General features: G+C 59.3%; 4 protein-coding genes across 6 annotated transcripts; 1 reads left to right on the forward strand and 3 right to left on the reverse strand.

Annotated features, from left to right (window-relative positions):
* LOC108498048 (antigen LPMC-61-like) lies at positions 1 to 4,032 on the forward strand. Of its 3 annotated transcripts, none has more exons than XM_017816322.1 (8): positions 1 to 662; positions 1,014 to 1,090; positions 1,581 to 1,829; positions 2,472 to 2,600; positions 2,913 to 3,062; positions 3,173 to 3,334; positions 3,427 to 3,687; positions 3,889 to 4,032. In XM_017816322.1, exons 1-7 carry the CDS (start codon positions 644 to 646, stop codon positions 3,655 to 3,657), a joined length of 1,017 nt encoding a protein of 338 aa, XP_017671811.1. In that variant the 5' UTR covers positions 1 to 643; the 3' UTR covers positions 3,658 to 3,687; positions 3,889 to 4,032. The 3 variants fall into 3 exon arrangements, with proteins under 3 accessions (XP_017671811.1, XP_017671812.1, XP_017671810.1); XM_017816323.1 differs by having other exon boundaries at positions 2 to 662; positions 1,005 to 1,090; positions 1,581 to 1,814; positions 3,889 to 4,030; XM_017816321.1 differs by having other exon boundaries at positions 3 to 662; positions 1,005 to 1,090; positions 3,889 to 4,029.
* DHX38 (DEAH-box helicase 38) lies at positions 4,008 to 13,071 on the reverse strand. Its single transcript, XM_017816320.1, has 26 exons — positions 12,749 to 13,071; positions 12,322 to 12,509; positions 12,060 to 12,164; positions 11,570 to 11,735; positions 11,339 to 11,457; positions 11,143 to 11,219; positions 10,902 to 11,057; positions 10,114 to 10,275; positions 9,930 to 10,037; positions 9,277 to 9,389; positions 9,037 to 9,174; positions 8,627 to 8,813; positions 8,351 to 8,536; positions 7,776 to 7,916; positions 7,508 to 7,618; positions 7,319 to 7,435; positions 6,972 to 7,079; positions 6,766 to 6,878; positions 6,053 to 6,261; positions 5,813 to 5,967; positions 5,567 to 5,722; positions 5,357 to 5,491; positions 5,153 to 5,278; positions 4,653 to 4,748; positions 4,394 to 4,515; positions 4,008 to 4,273 (listed from the first exon to the last, which is right to left on the reverse strand). The coding sequence occupies exons 1-26, from the start codon at positions 13,069 to 13,071 to the stop codon at positions 4,189 to 4,191; spliced, it is 3,702 nt and encodes a 1,233-aa protein (XP_017671809.1). The 3' UTR covers positions 4,008 to 4,188.
* A 573-nt stretch (positions 13,072 to 13,644) lies between these two features.
* On the reverse strand, positions 13,645 to 15,635 carry LOC108497960 (haptoglobin-like). Its single transcript, XM_017816126.1, has 5 exons — positions 15,518 to 15,635; positions 15,132 to 15,193; positions 14,861 to 14,965; positions 14,600 to 14,674; positions 13,645 to 14,465 (listed from the first exon to the last, which is right to left on the reverse strand). Exons 1-5 carry the CDS (start codon positions 15,520 to 15,522, stop codon positions 13,702 to 13,704), a joined length of 1,011 nt encoding a protein of 336 aa, XP_017671615.1. The 5' UTR covers positions 15,523 to 15,635; the 3' UTR covers positions 13,645 to 13,701.
* A 1,863-nt stretch (positions 15,636 to 17,498) lies between these two features.
* On the reverse strand, positions 17,499 to 21,088 carry DHODH (dihydroorotate dehydrogenase (quinone)). The gene is made up of 8 exons (XM_017816171.1): positions 20,854 to 21,088; positions 20,383 to 20,582; positions 19,976 to 20,058; positions 19,275 to 19,462; positions 18,703 to 18,816; positions 18,184 to 18,337; positions 17,950 to 18,109; positions 17,499 to 17,805 (listed from the first exon to the last, which is right to left on the reverse strand). Exons 1-8 carry the CDS (start codon positions 20,956 to 20,958, stop codon positions 17,751 to 17,753), a joined length of 1,059 nt encoding a protein of 352 aa, XP_017671660.1. The 5' UTR covers positions 20,959 to 21,088; the 3' UTR covers positions 17,499 to 17,750.
* Positions 21,089 to 21,236: the final 148 nt, after the last annotated feature.

A 21,236-nucleotide genomic window follows, 5' to 3' on the forward strand; every position in this document is an offset into this window, starting at 1 on the left:
ATTTCCAGTTAAAACACTTACCTGTGAAACTGCACTGAGTGTCAGCAAGGGACAGCACACAGCACAAGGAGCCCTGTAGCACTGGCACAGGCCAGCGGCAAGTCTGTGCCCACACTCAGGGTGCTGCTGGCACTCAGAGACCCGCTCTGCTGCTCTGAGCACCCAGGCACTGTGGAGTGGCCCCAGGCAGGGCGAGTCTACCGGCCACGCACACGCTCAGCCTTCTCTGGGCACACTCAGCCTCTGCTGGGGCCTGTGGCCTGTGGCTCCACCAGGACGTGCCCCTGCAGTGGGTCTCCCCGGCCCTGCCCTGAGCACGGGGTGCGAAGCAGAGGGGCCACACTGGGGAGGCTGCTGTGTCTGGCTGTCCCAGGGCACAGCCCCAAGTGTGGCACCACTGCTCACCCCGCTGCCACCCAGCCCTGGCCACAGGCCTGCGGTGTGTCCTGGGGCCAGCCGCAGGCTGAGTACAGCCTGAGGACAGGGCAGGGGCAGCGTGAGGGTGGCAAGGCCCCGCCATGGCAGGAGGGTGTTGCCGTGCCCTGGCCCAGTTCTGAGGATGATGCCCAGAACCTGGTGACCTCATGGTGGCAGACAGGGAAGTGCCACAGCGTGCTAGGGATACAGAGCAGTGAGGAGGATCATGGCCCAGGAAGACCGCGGTGAGGACTGTGGGCAGTGGCAGGGTCAGGTGCTGCTGAGGGGGGGCTGCAGTCCCACACAGCTCTACCATGCTTTTCTAGGGGTCCCAGGCTCGGCCTCTTCTGCTGGCACCAGGTGCTCCCCTGATGGGGAGTGGCAGTGCCAATGCCATGGGCTGGTGGGGCTGCCCCAGGCAGGGCTGGGTGACATCCCTGGGACTGAGGGTTGTCTGGCGTCACAGGGAAAGGCCTGTCCCCTGTTGTGGTCCTTCCAGCAGTGAGGGATTGGCCAAAATGTGACACATCCAGGGAGGTTCCTGCACCTCAGGGCCAACCTGAGGGTTCAAAGGTATAACTGTGCAGGGCTACCAGAGGCAGAAGAGACAACACCAGAGCTGAGCGAATCCATCCAGCAGCTTCAGCAGGAGACAGAGGCCTGGCAGCCCCAGGTAAGTAGTGCCGACCCTGTGCTCCACCCAGGTGCTGGTCATGTGGCCACAGGCTGGTGGCCAGGTGGTACAGGACACCTTGGCCAGCCTTGACTAAGCCACCAGACACCTTGTCCCCAGGGCTGGGGAGAGCACAAGGGCTTGGGGGTATCCAGTCTTGCTGTGGCTGCACTGGTCCCACGGCCACTGCTTCCCATAGTGCCACAGTTCATGCTGGTGTCACTGCAGTGCTGAGGGCCAGTGGTGTTGGGGGCTTGGCCATTTGTGAGCCCAGGGGGGCTGTGTGGGTCACACACACACACACAGACAGGGTGACGCTGTCTGGTGGGGGGTAGGGTTGTACCCACCTATCAGCAACATGCTCTGTTGCTGCTCTGCACAAAATCAGGACTGCCAGCCTTGTCCAGCCCTGGTGTCTGCCAGGCAGGAGCTGCAATATGGGTTGGCCACAGTGGCAAGCTGGACAGATGCTGCTCACACTGTGTCCTAGGGCCAAAGGCAATCATTAGTGCTGGAGCCACAGCCTGGGGAGCCCAGAGTATGCCAGGATACACAGCAGCAGGAGCTGGAGCCAGCTGAGGTACTGGCCACAATACAGGCACTGCAGCGGGACCTAGACTTCTGCAGGGATGTGAACCGCAAGCGACTGGCCCAGCTGCAGCAGCAGGAGTGTGAAATGGAGCAGGAGCACCAGGACTTGGTCTCTCTGATGCAGCAGTGCCAGGTGCTGATAGACAAGGTACCACTGCTGGGCACAACACCTGCAGGCCAAACTGCATGTGTCCCCCACTGCCTTCCCGTAACAGGCTAGGCACCATGCCTGCCCCACAGCCTATGCAAACAGCTGGTGACCCCCCACGGGAGGGTAGGGAATGTCCTGCCAGCCATGCAAGGGACAGGGCTGTAGCACCACACCCTGTACAGAGCAGCACAGTCACAGGGCAGGCATGGCTGGCACAACCCAGTCCACTCAGCTGAGCAGAGCTGGAAGACTGCAGCCCCCAATGGCCACACTGACACCTTGGGCACCGGGCTGGTGGCACTGCTGCAGCCTGCAACCTCATCAGTGAGCTGGGATCACCACTCTCCCTTGTGACCATGCTCTATCACAGGTCAGGGACCACGAGGATGGCCATCTAGAGCTGCTGGCTGTCCAGCAGACACTGCCACAACAGGGGGGGCTGCACAGGGATGAGAGGGCCAGAAGCCAGCAGCCTTCCTGCCTCCCACCTGGTGCAGGCCACATTCCTTTGCCACAGGCCCTCCCCCACAGCTCATTGTCCATGGGTTGACAAAGTAGCTCCAAAGTAGCTCCACCTCCAGCCCCAGCTCTGCACAGCAGGGGCACAGGGTGATCCCACATCCTACTGGATACCCGCAGGTCAGTGATGCACCTCTCCACCTGAAGGACCAAGCGGTGCAGACAGAGGTCACCTCCAACGTGGCTGCCCACAGCCATTCTGTCACCAGCCACAATATCCCAGTGGAGAGCAGAAAGCTGCTCGAGCAGGTCAGTGCCAGCAACCCCCCAGCCACTGCATCAAGTCTGGGAGGAAGCAGTCTGGGGGGGCACAGGAGCCAATACAGCTAGTGTCCCAAAACGTGCTGCAGGGCTGAGCCCTGCTCCACTTCCCCCAGAAACCCTGGGGCAGGGCGGGCGGTGGCAACGCCAGCTTTCCCCCACTGCCTCACACAGCCGGGCACCAGCTGGCTCAGAGCTTCCTGCGGCACAAGGAGGGCAGTTGTGCTCCTGCCCAGGGAAGGGCACACAGCACGAGGCCAACCCACCAACGCACTGCCTTCTCTGCAGCTGGGGACACAGGAGAACCAGGGCCCGCACCACAGCCCAGCTCAGCTGCAGGAGCAGTTGGGAGCCACCAAGGCCCAGAAGCAGCAGAGTCTGCAGCAGCTGAGTGGAGCTGAGGAGACCATCCAAGGCCCACACCAAGAAGTGGTAGAGCTGCAGCAACAGGTGAGGGCAGGGCAGGACAGGGATGCAGCCTCAGTGCCAGAGCCCTCTCCTGCCTCCAGGAGACGCTCAGCCTGCCCATGGTGCAGCCAACCACTCTCCCTGCCCCACAGCTTTGCGGGCAGGTGCAGGACACAGCCAACCTGCAGGAAGAATTGACCCAAGCCTGGCGAGAGAGCACCAAGCAGGAGAAAAAGATCACAGTCCATAAGACACAACGGCAGCAGCTCCATCAGGGGCTGAGGAAGAGTTCTCAGCAGCAGAGCAAGCCAGAGGTAAGGATGTCTCAAGCCTTCCTGTGGGGCACCAGGAGTCTGTCCTCAGCCCATCTCTCTCACTGTGCCACTGGCATGTCTACTCCCTCCAGGAGAGGCTGCAGGACTTGAGCAGACAAGCCCAACACTGGCAGCAGCTACATGTGGACAGTGAGAGAGCTCTGGCTCTGCGAGAAGAGGAGCTGGTTGTCTGCAAGGTGGAGCTGGCTTTCCTTATGGAAGAGCTCAGCAAGGTGACAGAGCAGGTGCAGGATACAAGCAGGCATTCAAGACACACCAGGCAGGATGCAGGAGAACCCACACCTCACAGTCAGAACACCTGAGCAGCCCCACAAGTGTCAGCAGCTGAAAAAGTGAGCAGAATCCCTTGCACAGCCTGGCCTGAAACAGGGCTGGGCCAACAGTCCCAGGTGTGCAGGGACAGCTGGGCACAAGCTACCTGCCAAGGGCACGGGCTGTGGGAGAACTGCCTTTGCATGAGTACGGGCCAGGGTTGAAACAGGGACAGGCTGTATTTGTCCTTCAGGTCACCGAAATTCTGTGCCTTGTTCCAGGTTCTACAGGGCAACAACCTGACAGCACCAGCCTTGCACAATTCTGCAGAGCTGCCTCCACCCAATACTTGCCTCTGGGACAAGAAGCAGCGCAAAAGAAAGCAAGGATTAAGACTGACAACCTTTAAACAAATAAAATTCTTTCTGTTCTGTAGCAAAATTAGTGCCAAGCACCAAAGCCTTCCTGGGCCACAAGCTGTGGCCTCTCATAGAATACAGTGATCAGGGGAGTTGGGAACTCTCCTGAGACTCAGCTGCTCCTGGAAGTCCTTAAGTCTCAAAGCAACAGGTACTGCCATCTCAGAGGCCAAAGCGGGCTGGGGTGCGTCGTGGCGTCAGGGGCTCCCCCTGCTCCTTCCGCCCAGGGGTGTAGATTTTAGTAGATCTGTCAGAGACGACAAGGGTGATTAATGGAAAATGCAACCTTTCACTGTGCCAGAATGCCCATGGGGAAGCTGGGATGCTTCATGCAGGCAAGCCATGGCCAGGCAGGGCCAGCACCCACCTTGCACTGCCCAGTGGGTTACGACGCTCCTGCTCCTCCCGGCGGGCACGCAGCTGCTCCTCCGCCAAAGCCATCTCCTCCTCCATGGCAGACACTTCCTCCTTGGCACGGCGGCGGTTCTCCTGGAGCAAGGCAGCAGCAGGTCAGGGACAAGAGAGGGATGGCCTGTTCCCTCCATGTCAAAACACACACACACAGCAATAGAATAGGCACACAATGGGCCTGCCATCTGCCAGCTCATCCTGAACAAGAGACTTACCTGGCGTGACTTGCCAGCATGTTTGATACTGTAGAACATGGGGCCCAGCTCTGCCAGCCACTCTCCATCCACAGCAGTGACACACTGCATGTATTCCTGCAGGGACAGAAGGGAAGACCAGGGTAGCAGTGTGGTACTCTTGGGGCCTGGGCACTATGCACAGAGCCATGGCAGCTCCCATTCTCCCCCACTTGCTGATGGCACTTCTCAGGCTGGAACCATACCCCTTCCAGACAATTCCTCCTGGCCTCAGAGGGCCCCCTGCTATGGGTTAGATTTGGTGAGACCACAAGGAGGTTCAAACATGTCCCACAGAGGCCAGGGAAAAATAGTGGAAAAGAGACAAATAGGACCCTGCAGATGACACAGATGTGCCTAGTTGGTACAGATGGGAAAGGCTGAGAACTGCCACTCAGGCAGATTCCAGTCTCACAGCAAAGCCCTCCCACCTCCCCTGGAGCACTTGTCACCCTTCCTGGCAGCCCTCAGCTCAAGCTCACCTTTGTGGTCATAACCAATTCGTGATACACAATGTAGTCTGGTGTGTAGCCCATGCCAAACAGAGAGCTCGTGGGGTGCAGGTGGCAGGGCATGCCTGTGCGGATGTTCACATACTCCCCAATGCCCTGCAAAAACAAGTGTGCTTAGCCCACCTGTTCCCAGGCAGGACCTCACAGCCCCCAGGCAGCTCAAACACCTCTCACCTTCAGCTTTGCAGCCTGATGGAAATATGCAGCACAGATGCACTTCCTGACAACATCCCAGTCCGTACCACAGGACGCCAGGCTCATCCGTTGCTGCACCATAATGTCCTTGAGCTGGGCACGCACCTCCCGCACCTGCAAAGGTGTGTGCTAGTCAGAGCCCTCTCCGGCACAAGGCTCCTTCCCCCAGGCTCATGGCCACAGCCTCACCTTCCGCATGGCCTTGGCATGGATGAAGTGCTGATTGCACCACAGGGTAGAATAGCTGTTGTTTTTCCACTGCAGGTAAACATTCAGGTAAGTCAAGTGATCACTCTCTGGAACAGCAAATTTCTCCCGCACTTGGTCACTCTCCTCCTCTCGGCCCTGAAGGGTGAGCAAAGAACACAGACTAGTCAAGAAAAAGCAGGGCCCCAAGCAGGGAAACGCCCCAAGCTGCTGGAATGAAACGGGTACCTTAGGACGGTAAAAGATGGCAGGCACAGACAACATGGAGACAACAAGCAAGATCTCAGAGCTGCAACCCATGTCACAGGAGACTATGAGCATTTTGGAGAGCGCAGGGTCCAGTGGGAACTCCACCATGAGACGTCCCGTTGAGGTCAGACCACCTGTAGGAACAGCACAGGGATCAGTGATCAGCAGCTGGGCAGGTCCCAGTTCCATGTGCTGGCAGCTTGCCTCAGCAGCCAATACCTGTGTTATCCAGGGCCCCCAGGATCCACAGCTGGTACATGGAGTTCAACATGTTGTCCTCAGGGGGTGGATCCATGAAGTGGAACTGTAGCAGGTCCTGCACACCCAGGGACTTGAGCAAGAGCACTACGTTGGCGAGGTTGGTGCGCTGGATCTCAGGCACCGTGGTTGTCAGCAGCTCATTCTTGTAAGCACTCTGGGTGTAGAGCCTGGGAACAGATGCCAAGAGCATGCTCCTCCTGTTCTGGCCACTGTGTTTCTTACAGACTTGCCAGCCTCTGCCCAGCCCAGCCTGGCATGGCACAAGGCAGCAACCCTGCACCCAGACAGCAGGACCCTGGGGGGCACCTCTACCCCAGCCAAAGCGTGTCCTCCCCAGCACATCAGGGTGTTTGGGCTGCAGCACAGCACCCACCCAAGCACAGCCCTTCCCTGGTCTCAGAGCAAAGCCTGGGAAAGGCCTTTGGCTTGGCTGCTATCCTGACAGCATCCAGGGCGGAACAGCCACAAGTGAAGATGGGCACAGGAAGAAGCTGGAGCACATCCTTTTCTCTGCAGAGAACTGGGTCCCAAGGAGGAGTCCTTCAGGCCTGCCTATTGCCCACATCCCCCCAGAGTTCAAGATAATGAACAGCTCCAGTGAGCAAAAACATAGGTAACTTGATGCCAAGCTCGGGATACAAAAGGAACGGGAACACCAGTGATGTGCCTACCTGAAGCAGTGGCCTGGGCCTGTCCGGCCAGCTCGGCCTGCCCTCTGATTGGCATTGGCCTGACTGATGGGGTAGATCTGCAGCGCATCCATGCCTATGCGGGGGTTGAAAACCTGCAGGGCACAAGAAGATCAGATGGAAGTAAGAGGAAGGCTGGATCACAAATGCAGCAGAGGTCACAGATAGTACAGGAAATCCTGGCTGACCTTCAACTTGCAGTAGCCAGAGTCAATGACAAACATGATGCCATCCACTGTCAGTGAGGTCTCTGCAATGTTAGTGGCAACGATGCACTTCCTGACCCCATCGGGAGCCTGCAAGCACACTACACATCAGTCACACCCCTGGGCGAGGCGAGGCTAGGCTCCCCTAGGGAGGAGCGTGGAGCAGCAACACAGAGCCCCAAGTGACAGGTGGAAGGGGGCACATGCTTTCTCTCACCCTCCACATTCAATACAGAGACATGTCTCCTACACCCCTCCCTCCTGCTCTGTACTGCCTCCTGCTCCACTTTTCCCTGTCCCCACCCCTATCACAGAGCACACATCAGCACCTTCTGGAAGATCTTGGCCTGCAAGTCCGAGGGCAGCTGAGAATAGATTGGCAGTACAGCAAGAGCAGGTGCCTTCTCCAGCTCCTCAAGGTGCTCCACAATTTGCTCTGAGGTCACCTAAACACAAAGAGGGGCATAAGCATCAGATTGAAACAAGGGGGTAGGACAGTGCCTGCCCTTCCAGCTCACCTCAATGTCCTCCTGGCCAGGCATGAAGACGAGGATGTCTCCAGGAGCACCAGACAAGTGGACCTGCAGGGCTTGTTTCACTGCAGCCTCCACATAATCCTCCTGTGGGGTCTGAAAGGCAGAGCTCAGGTTAACAAGGGCCTGTCCTGTGTGCAGCACACTACGGCCACTCCTCCCCTGTCCTGTGTGTCCACCCCAGAGTACAGCACATCCAGGTCACAACCCCCTCCTGTCACAACAGTACTTCCCTCCACAACACTGACCATACCTTGCTGAAAAGAATATCCACAGGGAAAGTGCGCCCAGGAATGTGGAAAATTGGAACGTTCCCAAAGAAGGAGGCAAACTTATCTGCATCCATGGTGGCCGAGGTGACAACAAGTTTCAGATCTGAGCGTCGAGCCACCACCTAGTAAGCAGATGAAAGGAACAATAAGGAAGGGGTATTTGTGCATGGCTGTGGGCTGCTTCCATTCTTAACTAAGACAATGGCACAGGACAGAGCTTCTGCTGTCTACAGAGGCACTGGCAGCTCATGCCAGGGAGCACATGTGCTGTATGATCTGTGCAGTTAAAAAGACCCACCAACCTTGGTCCAGGAAGCCTTAAGCCAGCAAAGATCTCTGTACTGAGAGTTCTGACACTCAGTCAGTGAGACTCCGACAGCACCAGGGGAGATTTAACCCTCCAGAACCAGGAACCCAGATACTGGAGCAGCAAGTGCAGACAGAGACATGACAGCTCTGCTTCCCTCTCCCAGACCTGGCAGAGAAGGGCTGTCCCTGCCAATACTCTGCTCAAATTGCCCCACGCTGCTGTCTTCTAGCCCAGGCTCACACACACCTCCCGAAGCAGCCCGAAGAGCACATCAGTGTTGAGCGAGCGCTCATGAGCCTCATCCATGATGATAGCACTGTAGTTGTCCAGGTCAGCCTCCCTCAGTGACTCACGGAGGAGGATCCCATCTGTCATGTACTTGATTACTGTGTTCTCGGACGTGCAGTCCTCAAAACGGATGGCATAGCCCACCTGGGAAGGCAGAGATACCAGCAAGTCTTCCAACAGCCCCATGCACTCACTGTCATTGGGTGGTACCCCTGCACCCTCTGCCAGACTCACCTCCTCCCCCAGACGGACCCCCATCTCCTCACTGACCCGCTTGGCCACCGACATTGCGGCCACTCTGCGGGGCTGAGTGCAGCCGATCATGCCATAGTCAGTGTAGCCATCCTCGTGCAGGTACTGCGTCAGCTGAGTCGTCTTCCCACTCCCCGTCTCCCCTACCACAATCACAATGCTGTTGTCTCTGAGGAAAGAGAAAAAGTATTTCTTTGTACACCACGAAGAAAAGTTTTTGTGTTCGCCAGTCAAGTATCATCCTGCTCAGGCAGGAGCTGCCGTCACCCACGGACAGCAGTGCCGTTTGTTCCCCAAGAATACAGCTTCCAAACAGCCACGAGTCTAGGAGAATTCCTCACTTGGGTTCCCAAATGTAGGCCAATGTCCTGGGGATGCCCTGGCAGCCATACCTGAGGATGGAGAGCAGTTCCTGCTGCACAGCAAAGATAGGCAGGTATTGTCTCTGCTCCAGGATTGATTTCTTCTTGGCAAACTCACTGCTGGCTTCACTTTTTTCTTTCATGTGTTCAGCAAACTTCTGCTCAGTCCTAAGGACACATCACAAGTCCTGAAGCTGCTTCTCCACACACTCTGCTATACCCACAGCCCCCATCACCAGCTGAACACAGAAATTCAGAGCAAGTCCCTACTTGTAATCCACTTTGCCATCTTCCGTCACCATCTCATCCTTCTCCTCCTCTTTCTTGATCCCCATAATGTCTCCCAGTTTAGTGCCTGCCAGCTCCCAGTGCTTGTGCTGTGCCTGGAAAGATAGAGAGCAGCATAACTTTACCACAAGAAGCACAGACAATCCTAGTTATAAGCCTAGGTCCCACAATTTCCCAATGCAGAATACACATCCCACTCTTCATCAGGTCTCCCTCTTCCAAATGAATTGGAGCAGAGTTTTAAGACACTGCTATGGATACAGGCACAGGATGAGCAACCGCCTCCTAAGAAAATAGTATGCCATACTGCTACCATACTGCCTGCTGACTGTCCCTAAGCTGACTGGCATTCTTCCATCTGCTTTCTTCTTCCACAACTCAAATGTCCTTTGGATCAGCCTCCTCTGCACAAGTGCACAGTGATTCATGTCCCAGGCAGTGCCCAAGGCAATCACAGCACAGCAGCTGCTATGAGGCAATGCAGTGAGCTGGGCTGCCAAGATGTCCCAAGTTACAAAAATAAGAAATCCTTATCATCACTGCTGCCAAAGCCCAAATTCTGCAGAGTCCAAACAAGACTGTGAGGCACTACCTAACATGTACAGTGGGCAGTAAGCCAAAAGGTCACAGCATACCCTCTTACGCTCCTTCTGCTCCCTGTGCTTGCGCACCAGCTGGCTGCCTTTCCGGGCTATGATGGCCAAATCCGAGGTGGCATCCTTCACAGGGATAACTGGCTCTGGCTGGAGGGAGGAGGCATTGCTTCAGTACAAAGGGCTCACACATGCAGCCATCAGCACCTTCAGCTTCAGCCTCTACCTGCTTAGTGAAGACAATCCTTCCATCCAGGAAAGGAGGCACGAGGTTGTGCACCAACAAGTGAACTTTAGCAGAGTTATCCTCTTCAAAATCTTCATCTACTTCAATCCGATGGACCACACCACTGGTCAGCATGCGATTCGTCTCCCAGCGCTCGTTATCCTGCAAGAAACAACATATCATAAACACACAGAAGACTCACAGAAAGTCCCAGAGATCACACCAGAACACTGAGCTCAGGCCTGGGCACCACACTGGCAACAGGATGGAACTGATGGTTCCAACCTAGGGAGCCTGAAAGTGAGCATGAGGGAAGAAACAATAACTGGAAGTAGAGTACAAGAAACAGACTGGCCATACGAGCCACGTGGTCAGCAGGACTGCCTCCAAGGAAATGCAGGACAGACACTGCCCACAAGGCCCCCATACCACTCAGAATACGTGAAGAGCCTGGACATAGTCCTGCTCGTGTGCTGAGGGCAGCTGCCCCCAGCATCCATTGGGCCAATAGTGGACAATACTAGTAAATGTACCTCACACCCATAACAACAGGAGCACAGCCCTTTGCACTCCTGCTGCCTTGGAACTGCAATCCACCAACCACTTGAACTGCAAATTCTGCCCACACAAGAGATGCAGAGCTGGAATTTCCAGAGGGACACAATCACAGCTTCCCGGTGAGCCTTCCCTCAGCTTGGGCCAGGACCAAGAGTGTCCTTCTCCACTTGACAGCAAGGGCTCAGCCCATGGTCTCCCAAGGGGCAGCAAACCCCACATCTTGGCCCTACCTCATTGATCTGCCGCCGCTGTGCTGAGATCCGCTTCTGCCTCTGCTTGTGTAAGTGCTGCTCGCGCTTCTTCACGTACTCCTCAGAGGAGTAGGCCAAGGGGTTGTGAAACTCATCATAGCCCTCATCCATCATGTACCAGTCCCGGTCAGCTTGCTGAGAAGGGAGAGGTGCAGCACTCAGCTCTGCCCGTCCCCAGAGCCCGGCGGCCCCAAGCCCCTCACCTGCCCTCGGCTCTCACCCGCTGGTCATCCTCCCACTGCTGCCGCTCCTCCTCTGTCTCAAAGGTGATGCCCTCCTCGCCATCTGCGCGCCGCCCTGCAGGTGTGCCAGTTGGTCCAGAACGCTCCCAAGGAAACCCCACAGAGCTGACCCTGTGCCGCAGGGAAAGGGATTCCGCACTGCCCACCCTGGGCAGCCCAGCCCAGACTCCTCACCTCTCCCTCGGGACAGCCGTGGTGTGGCTCCGAGGTGCTTCCTGTCGTCAGCCCACTCGTTGTATTTGTACGACGGGGTGGGCAATGGCGTCTTGTCTGAGTACCTGCTCCTCACAGACCTGAAAACAGAGCAGGAGTGAGAAACTGGTGTCACAGCTCAGCGCTGCTCACAAGCACACTGTCCCCCTTCTGCAGCCCCACAGCTCACAGTCCTACCCCAGGCACTGGTACCTGTCCCGTTCCCGCCGGTCCGTGTCCCGCAGTGACGATGGCCGGTGGCTGCGCTCCGAGTCCCGATAGGAAGGCGTGGGTGAGGGAGATTCCCACTGTGAGCGACGGGTACTGCTGTAGCCATTATCATCTTCCTCCCAGCTGGAGCGAGATGGTGTGGCTGCATCTGGTAGAGGAGGTGGGGTTTGACACCTGATGTTCCAACAGCAGCCCCGAGCAACTGGAGCCACCTAACACCTTCTAGCAAGGAGCAGGGAGAGAGAGTATTCCTTTTTCCCTCCCTCTAAGGGCAGGGGCTGACCCAGTGATTCCAAGGAATTGCCAAAGGGCCACATTTCCATCACACAGACCCAGAACAGACCCCACTCGGCAGAGATCTGCCTGATTTTCACGCATCTCTGTCCTTATACAACCAGCAGGAAGCAAAAAAAAAAACCAAACCCCTCCCTGTTAAGTCTCAGACAAGAGCTCTACCGGGTCCCACTCCCACCTTTGGGCCGATGTCGGGGGCTCTCAGGTTCACTCCTCCTGCTGCTCCGTTCTGACAAGCCATCCCTTTCCGATCTGCTGCTGTGACGACTCCTGTCCCGCTCCTCTGTGAAAACAAAGTAGGATCAGGTGCCTATTGCACAAACAAGCTTCCCAAGTCTGCTGGAGAAATCACCACAAACGTTAGCTAAGAACTACAAACAGGCGGCAGGACAAGCCCAGACCCAAACCAAGAAGCACCACAAAGGTCTCTGAGCAGTTACCACGGTCCCGTTTACGATCGTGGTCCCGCTCCCTACTGCGTTCCTTCTTCCGTTCCTTCTCCTCCTTGGAGGAGGCAAAGACTCCGTGTTCCCGACGCTCCCTCTCCCGCTGCCGGCTGCGTTCCCAGAACTCCTCGCTGACACCCCCTGTGTATGAAGGTGTCTCCACGTGGACGGAGCGGTAATGCCTGGGCAGGCAGAGCAGAAAGAAGAAACGCTCAGGAGTGCTGAGCAGTAGCTGCCTTTCAGCTGGTCTCGTACGGCTCCAGTTTCAAGCTCTGCCATAGTGGCCCGCGGTCCCCCTCAGGCCTCCCTCTCTGCCACGCCGGAGGCCGCAGCCCCGTGACACCGCCTGTGCTCGCCCCCCCGCTCCCTTCCCGGCCGGGAGCGACCCTCGCGGGCATCAGGAGCCCTCCGCAGACCCCACCTGTTCCTGCGAGCTTTGCGGCTGCTCCGGTCGTCCTCATCCTCTTCCTCGTCCTCCTCCTCGGCGCTGCCCGCCTCGTCACGACCCTCTTCCCAGTCTTTGTAGGATGCGACCCGGGATCGCTTCCCTCCGGCCTCCTCCTCCTGGCGCTCCCGCCGCTTCTGCGCCGCCAGCACGTCCAGGCCCAACAGGGAGGTGCGCGGGGCCGGCGCCTTGAAGATGTGCTGTTCGGCGCCCTGCGCCCGCAGCACCAGCCCGCCCGCCTCACCGCCCGGGCTCGTCCCCGACAGCCGGTGCAGCGAGTCCTCGCTCGCCGCGGCCATCGCAGCCGCAGCGCCGCCCGGGCCCCCCCGCCGGCACCGCCCGCAGCTTCCTCAGCGACCGTAACCCAGCTCCCCGAGCGCCGCCATGGCCGCCCCACAGTGCTCCGCGGGAGGAGCCGCTCTAGCCACACGCACCATAGACACAGCGGCCAGGGCCTATGGGAGCGCCGCCACCGCAGGGTGAAAACACCGCTGGGCAAGACGCGCTATCGCTCCTGGCGGACTTCCGGCGTGGGGAACGCCCGCGGGGTCACGTGGCCGCTGAGGCAGCGGGGGAGTTACGGACGGGCGGGACCGGCGGCGGCAGCCCGGGGACAGAGAGCCCTCACGGGGACAGAGAGTCCCCCACGGGGAGAGCCCCCCACGGACACTCACACACCGCGGAGGGCGGCGAGAACCCCCCAGAGCCCCGGGTAGTCCCTGCAGCCCCGAGCCTTCCAGCCAACCGCCGGCGAAGGCTTCCAGGGACCCACCGGGATGTGGTGGGGCGAGAGGAGGCACATGCTCGCCCCTGCGCAGACAGGCCCATGTGCTGCACAGAGCCTGCGGACAGACAGACACACACACACAGTCTGCACAGAGACACAGCCTGCAGCCCGAGGCAGGACAGTTTTATTCCCCCGTGGCCCCTCAGCTGGCTGTAACTGTCTCCTTCACCCAGGCCAAGACGTGCTGCACGTCCACGTACACACCATACTTGGAGGCCGTGCAGGTCTTGTCATAGCTGAGGATGCCAGCTGCATACCAGGTGTCGTCATCAGGGTCCTGCACAGCAAAGGCCCCACCAGCATCCCCATAGCAGGTGTCCTCCCGCAGCTCACTCATGCCCACGCAGAAGGTATCGTTGCTGAGGATGGGCTGCACCCAGTAGGATGCATTCCGTGCCCCGTAGTACTCCTGGCACTGCTTGTCCTCAGCCACTGGGAGCATCACGTACTTCAGCATGTCAGAGAAGGCGAAGGTGGCACCACGGCCCCAGCCTGAGACATAGCCCACCCGCCCTGGCTGCACGTAGTCTTTCTGGGGCAGGCAGATGGGCATCACTTCCTCTCCAACAAGCACCTTCTGTTTGAGCTTCAGCAAGGCCAGGTCCACAGCCTGTGGGTAGCCGGGGTGCAGCACAATGCGCTCGATGCCCAAGGCGGGCTGCTCCCGGCTGCCCAGGAACAGCTGCAGCGTAGGGGCGATTTCCTCTGGATTGGTGTTCTCGCTGTGGTTCAGGTACACGTTCCTGCCAGTGGTTAGCAGCCACTGATCACTGATAAGTGTGGCCCCCACAGTGAGGTTGTGGCGGGTCACCATCCGGGCCTGCCAAGGGAAGCTGCCCTTCTGAGCCAGCAGACCCCCAATGATGCGCTGCATCTGCCTGGGGGGGTTCTTCGGCTTCCCACACACTGCATAGGGCAGAGCAGGGCCCAGGTTGAGCCCTCTCAGCCCAGTGGTGTTCAGCAGCCCCAGGGAACAGCCCCTACAGCCCTTTGGCTGCGCAGACTGCTCACAGCCCCAGCCCCTGTGACTCTGCTCTCACCTGGCTCGCAGACAGGCACCTCCTTACCAGCTTCAGGACTCACCCACACCTGATTCCCATCACATTTGTATGTCCCTTTGGAGAGAAACCAGAGTCAACATCCCTGCCCTGCAGCCAGGGAGGAACAGAGGTGCTTGTACCTCCCTGGGGCTTGGGTGAGCAGATGTAGCTACTCATACCCCTGAGGAAGTGGGGTAGGGGGCTGCATCCCTGGCATTGGGGCAGCCCCTTGCATCCCCTGGAGCTGGGGATGTGCCTCACCATCATCGGAGCCGCGCAGCCGGTAGTATGGGTCGCAGCGGTACCTGACCACCAGGTGCTCCACGTGGCCGTGTTCAATCTCTGCAGGCTTTGCACAGCTCCGCTCTGCAGGCAGACAATGCTCAGCTGGCCCAGAGCACTGAGCCCAGGACATGCTCTCACCTCCATTGGGTCCCTCCCTAGTTCCATCTTCCCTGACCCTGCCTGCTCCCTGCCAAGTCCCCTCCCCTTCGTCTGAACCCCAGTGCTCCCTGCCTGCCCTGGAAGGTACCGGTGGCAGCTGCAGTCCCCAGCACGCTCCAGGCCAGGCCAGCGATCAGCAGCTCTGCAGGTCTGCAGGGAGAAGAGAGCAGCATCAGCAGAGAGCTCCCAGAAAGCTCCCCTGCTCCCAGCCGTGGGCTCCACCAGGACCCTGTTTGGGCTCCTGTCCTGTCCCAGGAGGGCCCTCGGGGCTGCCCATCAGACAGCCAGGAGCCAGACCTGGACCCTGCTGCTGCAGAGGGCAAGGCTGCAGTGTTGGGACCTGGGGTGCTTCCAGGCCCAATATGGGTTCTGCCATGGCCCTCAGTAGGGCCAGGTCCTCAGCCAGGCCCTCAGCCAGGCAAGCAGGACAGACAGAGCACCGAGCACATGGAGGGACACATCAGTGTTGCTTACCCCATGCTCGCAGCTCCCTGCTCACAGCAGCCTCCTCCTGCAGGTCACTGCTGCTCGGGGCTCCCTCCTCACCCCTTTTATTGTCACCTTCCTCCCCCTGGTGCAGCCCAAGAGCTCCAGACCTCCTGACCCTGCTGCCTGCAGCCAGCACCTTTCCCAGCAGGAGGAGCACAAAAAGCCCCACCTGGCTCTGTGCCGGCTTGGCAGAGGCTCTCGAGAAGCTGCCAAGCCCCCACGGGAAGCCAATGTGCCAAGAGTTTCCCGGATTTTGTAGCTACAAATATGGGGGGGTCTGGCTGCAGACTAGTGCCCTGGCACTGTGACACCAGCTGAGGCTCACAGAGAGCAGACCAGCCACTGCCCTTGGCAAACCTGCCCTGTGCCCACACCTACCACAGTCCCTGCAGGGCACAGGTGACCACCCCAGTGCTGGCAGGAGAAGCTGGGTCCCAGGAGCCAGGTCCCATCCCATCCTGTGCCTGGCTTTGCTCACAGTCAGAGCACACCCACCTAGAGCTGGGGTACCAGTGCCCTGGGCAGTGCCACCCTGCTGGCCAAGGGGAGCAGCATGTCCCACACCAGGGACAGGTTCTGAGGGACTGCAGCCAATCCGGCTTCCAACCCGTAACCACCCCTTCCCACGCAGTGGGGCCACAGCCCTGTGTCCTGGCAGCCCCTGGCCCCAGGGGTGCAGGTTGTTTGTCAGCAGCATCGAGGGCTCAACCCAGGCTTACGGGAACTCACAGCAGCAACTGCTGGCCAGTGCCCAGCTGGATGTGGCTGGGCAGCAGGGGTGCAGGGCAGAGCACATCAGCCTATTCCCACGAGCAGTCTGCCTCCAGCAGGAGTACAGCTGAGGGGCAGCAGGAGAGGAGGGAGCCAGTGCTGCAGGGAAGCCACCCCAAAACCATTCATAGCATGTGGTGCTAGCCCCAGCCCTGAGCCATTGAAGCTTGGCCTGCCAGGGTCTTGCCAGTGCCCCCCTGCCCCTTGGATGCTCCAGCTCTTTGGGCTCAGGAGGGACATCTGTGGCTGGTCCCAGACACCCCAGGTGGCTTTCCCATCCTCTGTGAGCTTCTTCCCATCTCATGGGGCATTTGTGTTCCCAAACAATGCAGAGCTTGACATCCCTGATCCAGCAGCAGCCATACTTGTACCACCACACAGAAGGCTTGAGTCCAGCACCAAATGCATCAGGGCTTGGCAGCTCTGATCCGTGAACAGCACCAGTACCTTAGGAAGGTGCTGTGTCACCCTCAGCCTGAAAGAGCAAGAGTCTTCCAGGCACTCTCTAAAGCACATCAACACCTTGGCCGACAGATCAGGTGAATTCCCTGTTAGAGCAGTGATAGGTGTCACCTGCCCACAGCAGAGAATCTGGGACATGAAGAGGCTGGTGCAGGGGGCTGCAGAAGGGGGAAGGAGGTTGGTGATGACCCTGACACGAGCTGAGTGCCACTCGGAGCAGGGGCAGGAGCTGTAAACAACTTTGGGGAAGTGCTGTGGCGCAATCCTGCTCTGCAGGGTGGACTGCGAAAGGCTGCCAAAGGAAATGCTGTGTCCAGGGCAAGCTCTTGTTCAAGCAAAGCCCAAGGTAACTTCAGGAAGTTCAGGGTGAAGGAACAGTCAGTGCTGGAGGCTCCAGAAACAAAACCAACAGGCAGAAGCACTACCAATCAGACCTTTTCCACAATAACAGGGCATAACCGCAGCCATCTCCAAACAGCTGTGTACTGGCAGCAAAGGGAAGAACTGGCACCCAGCAACCCCAAGTGCCTGGCCTCGGGCAGAGATCTCTATGAGGGGAGCCCTGGTGCACTTCTGTCGGTTCATACCAGAGCTCAGCTACCCTGCAGCTTCTCCCACCAGAAAAGTGGGAGCAACATAGAGAGCCGATCCTGCTTGGCTCAGGAGATCTGGGCTGTGTCCCTCCAGCCCATGAGGCATCCCCGGAGCAGCATACACGACTAGGTGAGCCAAATGTTTATTGATACTTGGGATGGGTTCGGCTGCCCACAGGAAAGCCAAAACACAGCCCTGGGCAGTGGCACTGGTGTGGAGGTCCCCTCCCCTGCTCCCCACTAATGCAGCCCCTGCTTCACCCATCAGAGGCTCTTCTCAGGGCCTGGAACCAAGACCTTGGCTTGGTCCCAGCCTGCCCAGCACTGGAATTATCAGACTCATTCCTGCTCAGCCATGGCCCCTCCTGGCTAGACCTTGGTTCTGCAGCATGTCAGCACCGGTGATCTGCTCCAACCGCCTCCATGACGTTCTTGAAGCCCTGCTCCCTAACCAGGGACAGTGCGAGATGGCAGGGCCAGCCTGGCACTGCAGCTCAGCCTGGTGGTGCACTGCTTGGGCACCAGTACAAAGTTGTTCAGAGCCACCCTGGGCCCAGGGGCTCCCTGGGGAGGTGCCTGGAGCCCCCTCACCTCAGCAGTTCCTCCAGTTCCCGCTTCACTGCCCCCACCACCGGTGGCCCATGGTACACAAGGGCTGTGTACAGCTGCACAAGGGAGGCTCCGGCACGGATCTTCTCCAGGGCATCCCGCCCGCTGCTCACCCCACCCACCCCGATGATGGGCACCCGGCCTGTGGGCAGGCACAGGGTCAGGAAGGCACAGGCGATGAGGGCATGCACCCCCCAAGCCCTGCTCTGCTCCCACCTTGGGTGAGGCAGTACATCTCCCTGATGGTCTGTGTGGAGAGCTCCCGCAGGGGCTTCCCGCTGAGGCCCCCGGGCTCCATGCGCTGCCTGCTCCGGAGGCTGCTGGGGCGGCTCACGGTGGTGTTGCTGACAATCAGCCCATCCACACCTAGCTGAGGGGGCCAGCAGCGTGAGGACACAGCAGCAACAAGCAGCTCCCCCTCATCCCATCCCATCCCATCCCATCCCATTCCTGGGATGCCGGGTCAGGGCTCCCCCAGCACATAACCCCAGAAACATGCCTGGGCACAAAGCAGCTGCCCCTCACTGCCTGGACTATCTGGGTCACTCAAGGTCTGGTTGACACACATAGGTCCTCACAGACTCCAAGCTACCCAGGATACCACCCCTATGGCAGCCAGGGAGCTGCAGGTGCACCTATCTTTCAGAGAGGAGACCTGTCAGGAGTGCCATGGTCCTGCCCCCGTGCTGTGTGAGGTGAGGCAGGAGGCACACCAGCCTCCCCTTCCCATCTCACCTCGCAGATAACGCTGGCAATGTCGCGCTTGTCCTGTGGAGTGAGATCAGGGGCGATCTTCACCAGCACGGCTGGCTTGTGCTCGCAGGGCAGCAGGTCCCTCTCCGCCAGCACCTGCGGGTGCACATGGCAGTGCATGGCAGGGAGAAACCTTGTGCCCTGACCAGGAGCCACGGGCACCAACCAGCACAGGGACAGGCCCTGCTCCTCTACATGGCATTCCTGACAGAGAGGCACCCTCAATACAGGGCCTAGGGCACACGGTCAGCACAGGACCCCGAGGACACCCAAAGCCATGGGGTGGGTGACTTGCTGCCTCTGGCAGGAACAGAGTGGATGGCGATACCTCACTGCTCCTGAGCCCTCTGCTGGGGTACAGTGCCCTGGTGCACCCCACGGCAGCAGCTGATCAGGGGACATCTCAGCAATCCTGCCCCCCACTCCTGGGAGCTGCCCCACTTATCCCTGTGCCAGGGCAAACCCACTGGCTGGAGTGGAGCAGACACTGCCAGGGCACATGATGCATCCAGTGCTGCAGCTGCAGGTTGGGCTGGCTGGGGGAAGTGACCCACCTTTCTCAGCAGGTCCTGCAGCTCAGTCTTGCCCTGCAGGTCCCGCAGCCCTGGGGTGTTCGGGCTGGACACGTTCACAACCAGGTAGTCAGCCAAAGGGCCCAGTGTCCGGACTCCAGCCACGTAGTCAGCTGCAGCGTCTATGGAGCTCTTGTTCTTGCCCAGGTTGATTCCAAGGGGCATCCCCGCTGGAACATAGACATGGCTAAACTAGGGCAGGACCAACCCCCACTCAAGGGCCAGAGCACCAAAAAGGGAGGCTCTAGGACCAGCTAAAATCAAGATGGGGATATGCAGCCCATGTATTTCATGGGAATGGGCCTGGCACTGTCCCACAGCCACAGGAGCATCGCCACAGCTGCCCCACTCAGCACCTCCCAGCACCACAGCCTGGCAGAGGTTGCTGTCAGGATCTGCCCAGCTGGGGTCCTCTTAGCTTTGGCTTTAACATGTTCTGCCTAAAGCAGTATGTGCAGCTCGGTCCCAAAGAAAATGGCAGGAGAAAGGTGACTAATCACAATCCCAAGGGGAGAGGCTACAGCCCCAAGAGGGTCCTGCTGTTTGAGTGTACCTTGCTCTGGCCAGGGTGCTCCTGTGCCTGGACACTGGTGTAACACACCTTTTCTGGCCTACAGCTACCTGGGAGACCCCCAAACCCACCCTGCAGACCCCAAGAGCAAAGTCTTACAAGCTTGTCTCACCACCAGTGAGCCTGGTCTGCGTCTCCTGGCGGGCCCGCAGCCTATGCTCCACTGCAACGTGGCCATGGCTATTGAATCCATACCTGCACCAGGACAGACGGTTCAGGGCTGGGCTAGTGTCCACAAACCCCAAACAGAACACGGGAGAAACAAGGCAGATGCGTAGTCTCTGCAGCTCTGCTCAGCACATCCAACCCAAAAACCACCACAGCACCAACCACGGAGCTGGGACAACCCAAATAACCCTGCACTGCCACGTGCACCCGCAGGTGCTGGCACAGAGGGACTTGCTGCCCTATGAGTGCAAGCCAGACATGGGGTGAAAATCACCCCTGACCTTCCCCAAATAACCACCCTCGAGGTGGGCAGACTGCAGGACACGGCTGAACACTGCCCTCAGATCCCACCTGTTGATGACCGCCTCGTCCTCTGCCAGCCGGAAGACTCTGGGCTTGGGGTTCCCTTCCTGGGGCTTGGGTGTGACGGTCCCCACTTCCACAAAGCCAAAGCCCATCTTGTATAGCCCATCCACAGCCTCACCCTGCTTGTCAAAGCCAGCGGCCAGGCCCAGGGGGTTGCGGAATCGCTGCCCGAGGACTCGCACCTCCTGCGGGGACAAGTCTGAGTCAGAGCCCACCGACCGCAGAAACCACAGCCGGGGCCTCGCTCCAGACCCCTCCCGAACAACCCCAGCTGCCTCCCCTGACCTCCCTTCCTCTGCCCCATGGAGTGCCTGCCCGAGAAACCCTCGTCTTCCCCCGCGGACTGTGACAGGTTTCCACTGGCACCCGACCGACCGCCCCCTCGTCCACTCCGCCCTCCCGACTCCGTGCCCCAATCCCCGCCCCACCCCCGATCTCCTCCTGCCAGAGCCGCACCAGCGCGGGGCCGTCAGGACGGGCGGGGGGCAGCAGCCCAAGGGCAGCAGCGCGCAGAGCCAGGCCGTGGGCGGTCTCGGGGGGCAGCGCCCGGAGCGCGGGCATCACCGCCGCCGCGTAGAGTCGCTCGTCTCCTGCCGCCAGCGCCGAGCCCAGCAGCAGCCCGCAGCCTCCCAGTGCCAGCGCCCGCAGCCGCCCCTGCCCACAGCCGTCAGCGGCGCACCGGCACCGATCCCCTCTACCGGCACCAGCACCCCTCCATCCCGGTACCGATCCCCTCCCCATTCCTTACCGGCACCAGCACCCCTCCTTCCCGGTACCGATCCCCTCCCCATTCCCTACCGGCACCAGCACCCCTCCTTCCCGGTACCGATCCCCTCCCC

Source organism: Lepidothrix coronata, unplaced genomic scaffold (assembly GCF_001604755.1).
Source record: "Lepidothrix coronata isolate B3197 unplaced genomic scaffold, Lepidothrix_coronata-1.0 Scaffold54, whole genome shotgun sequence".
In the NCBI taxonomy this organism is placed as follows: domain Eukaryota; kingdom Metazoa; phylum Chordata; class Aves; order Passeriformes; family Pipridae; genus Lepidothrix; species Lepidothrix coronata.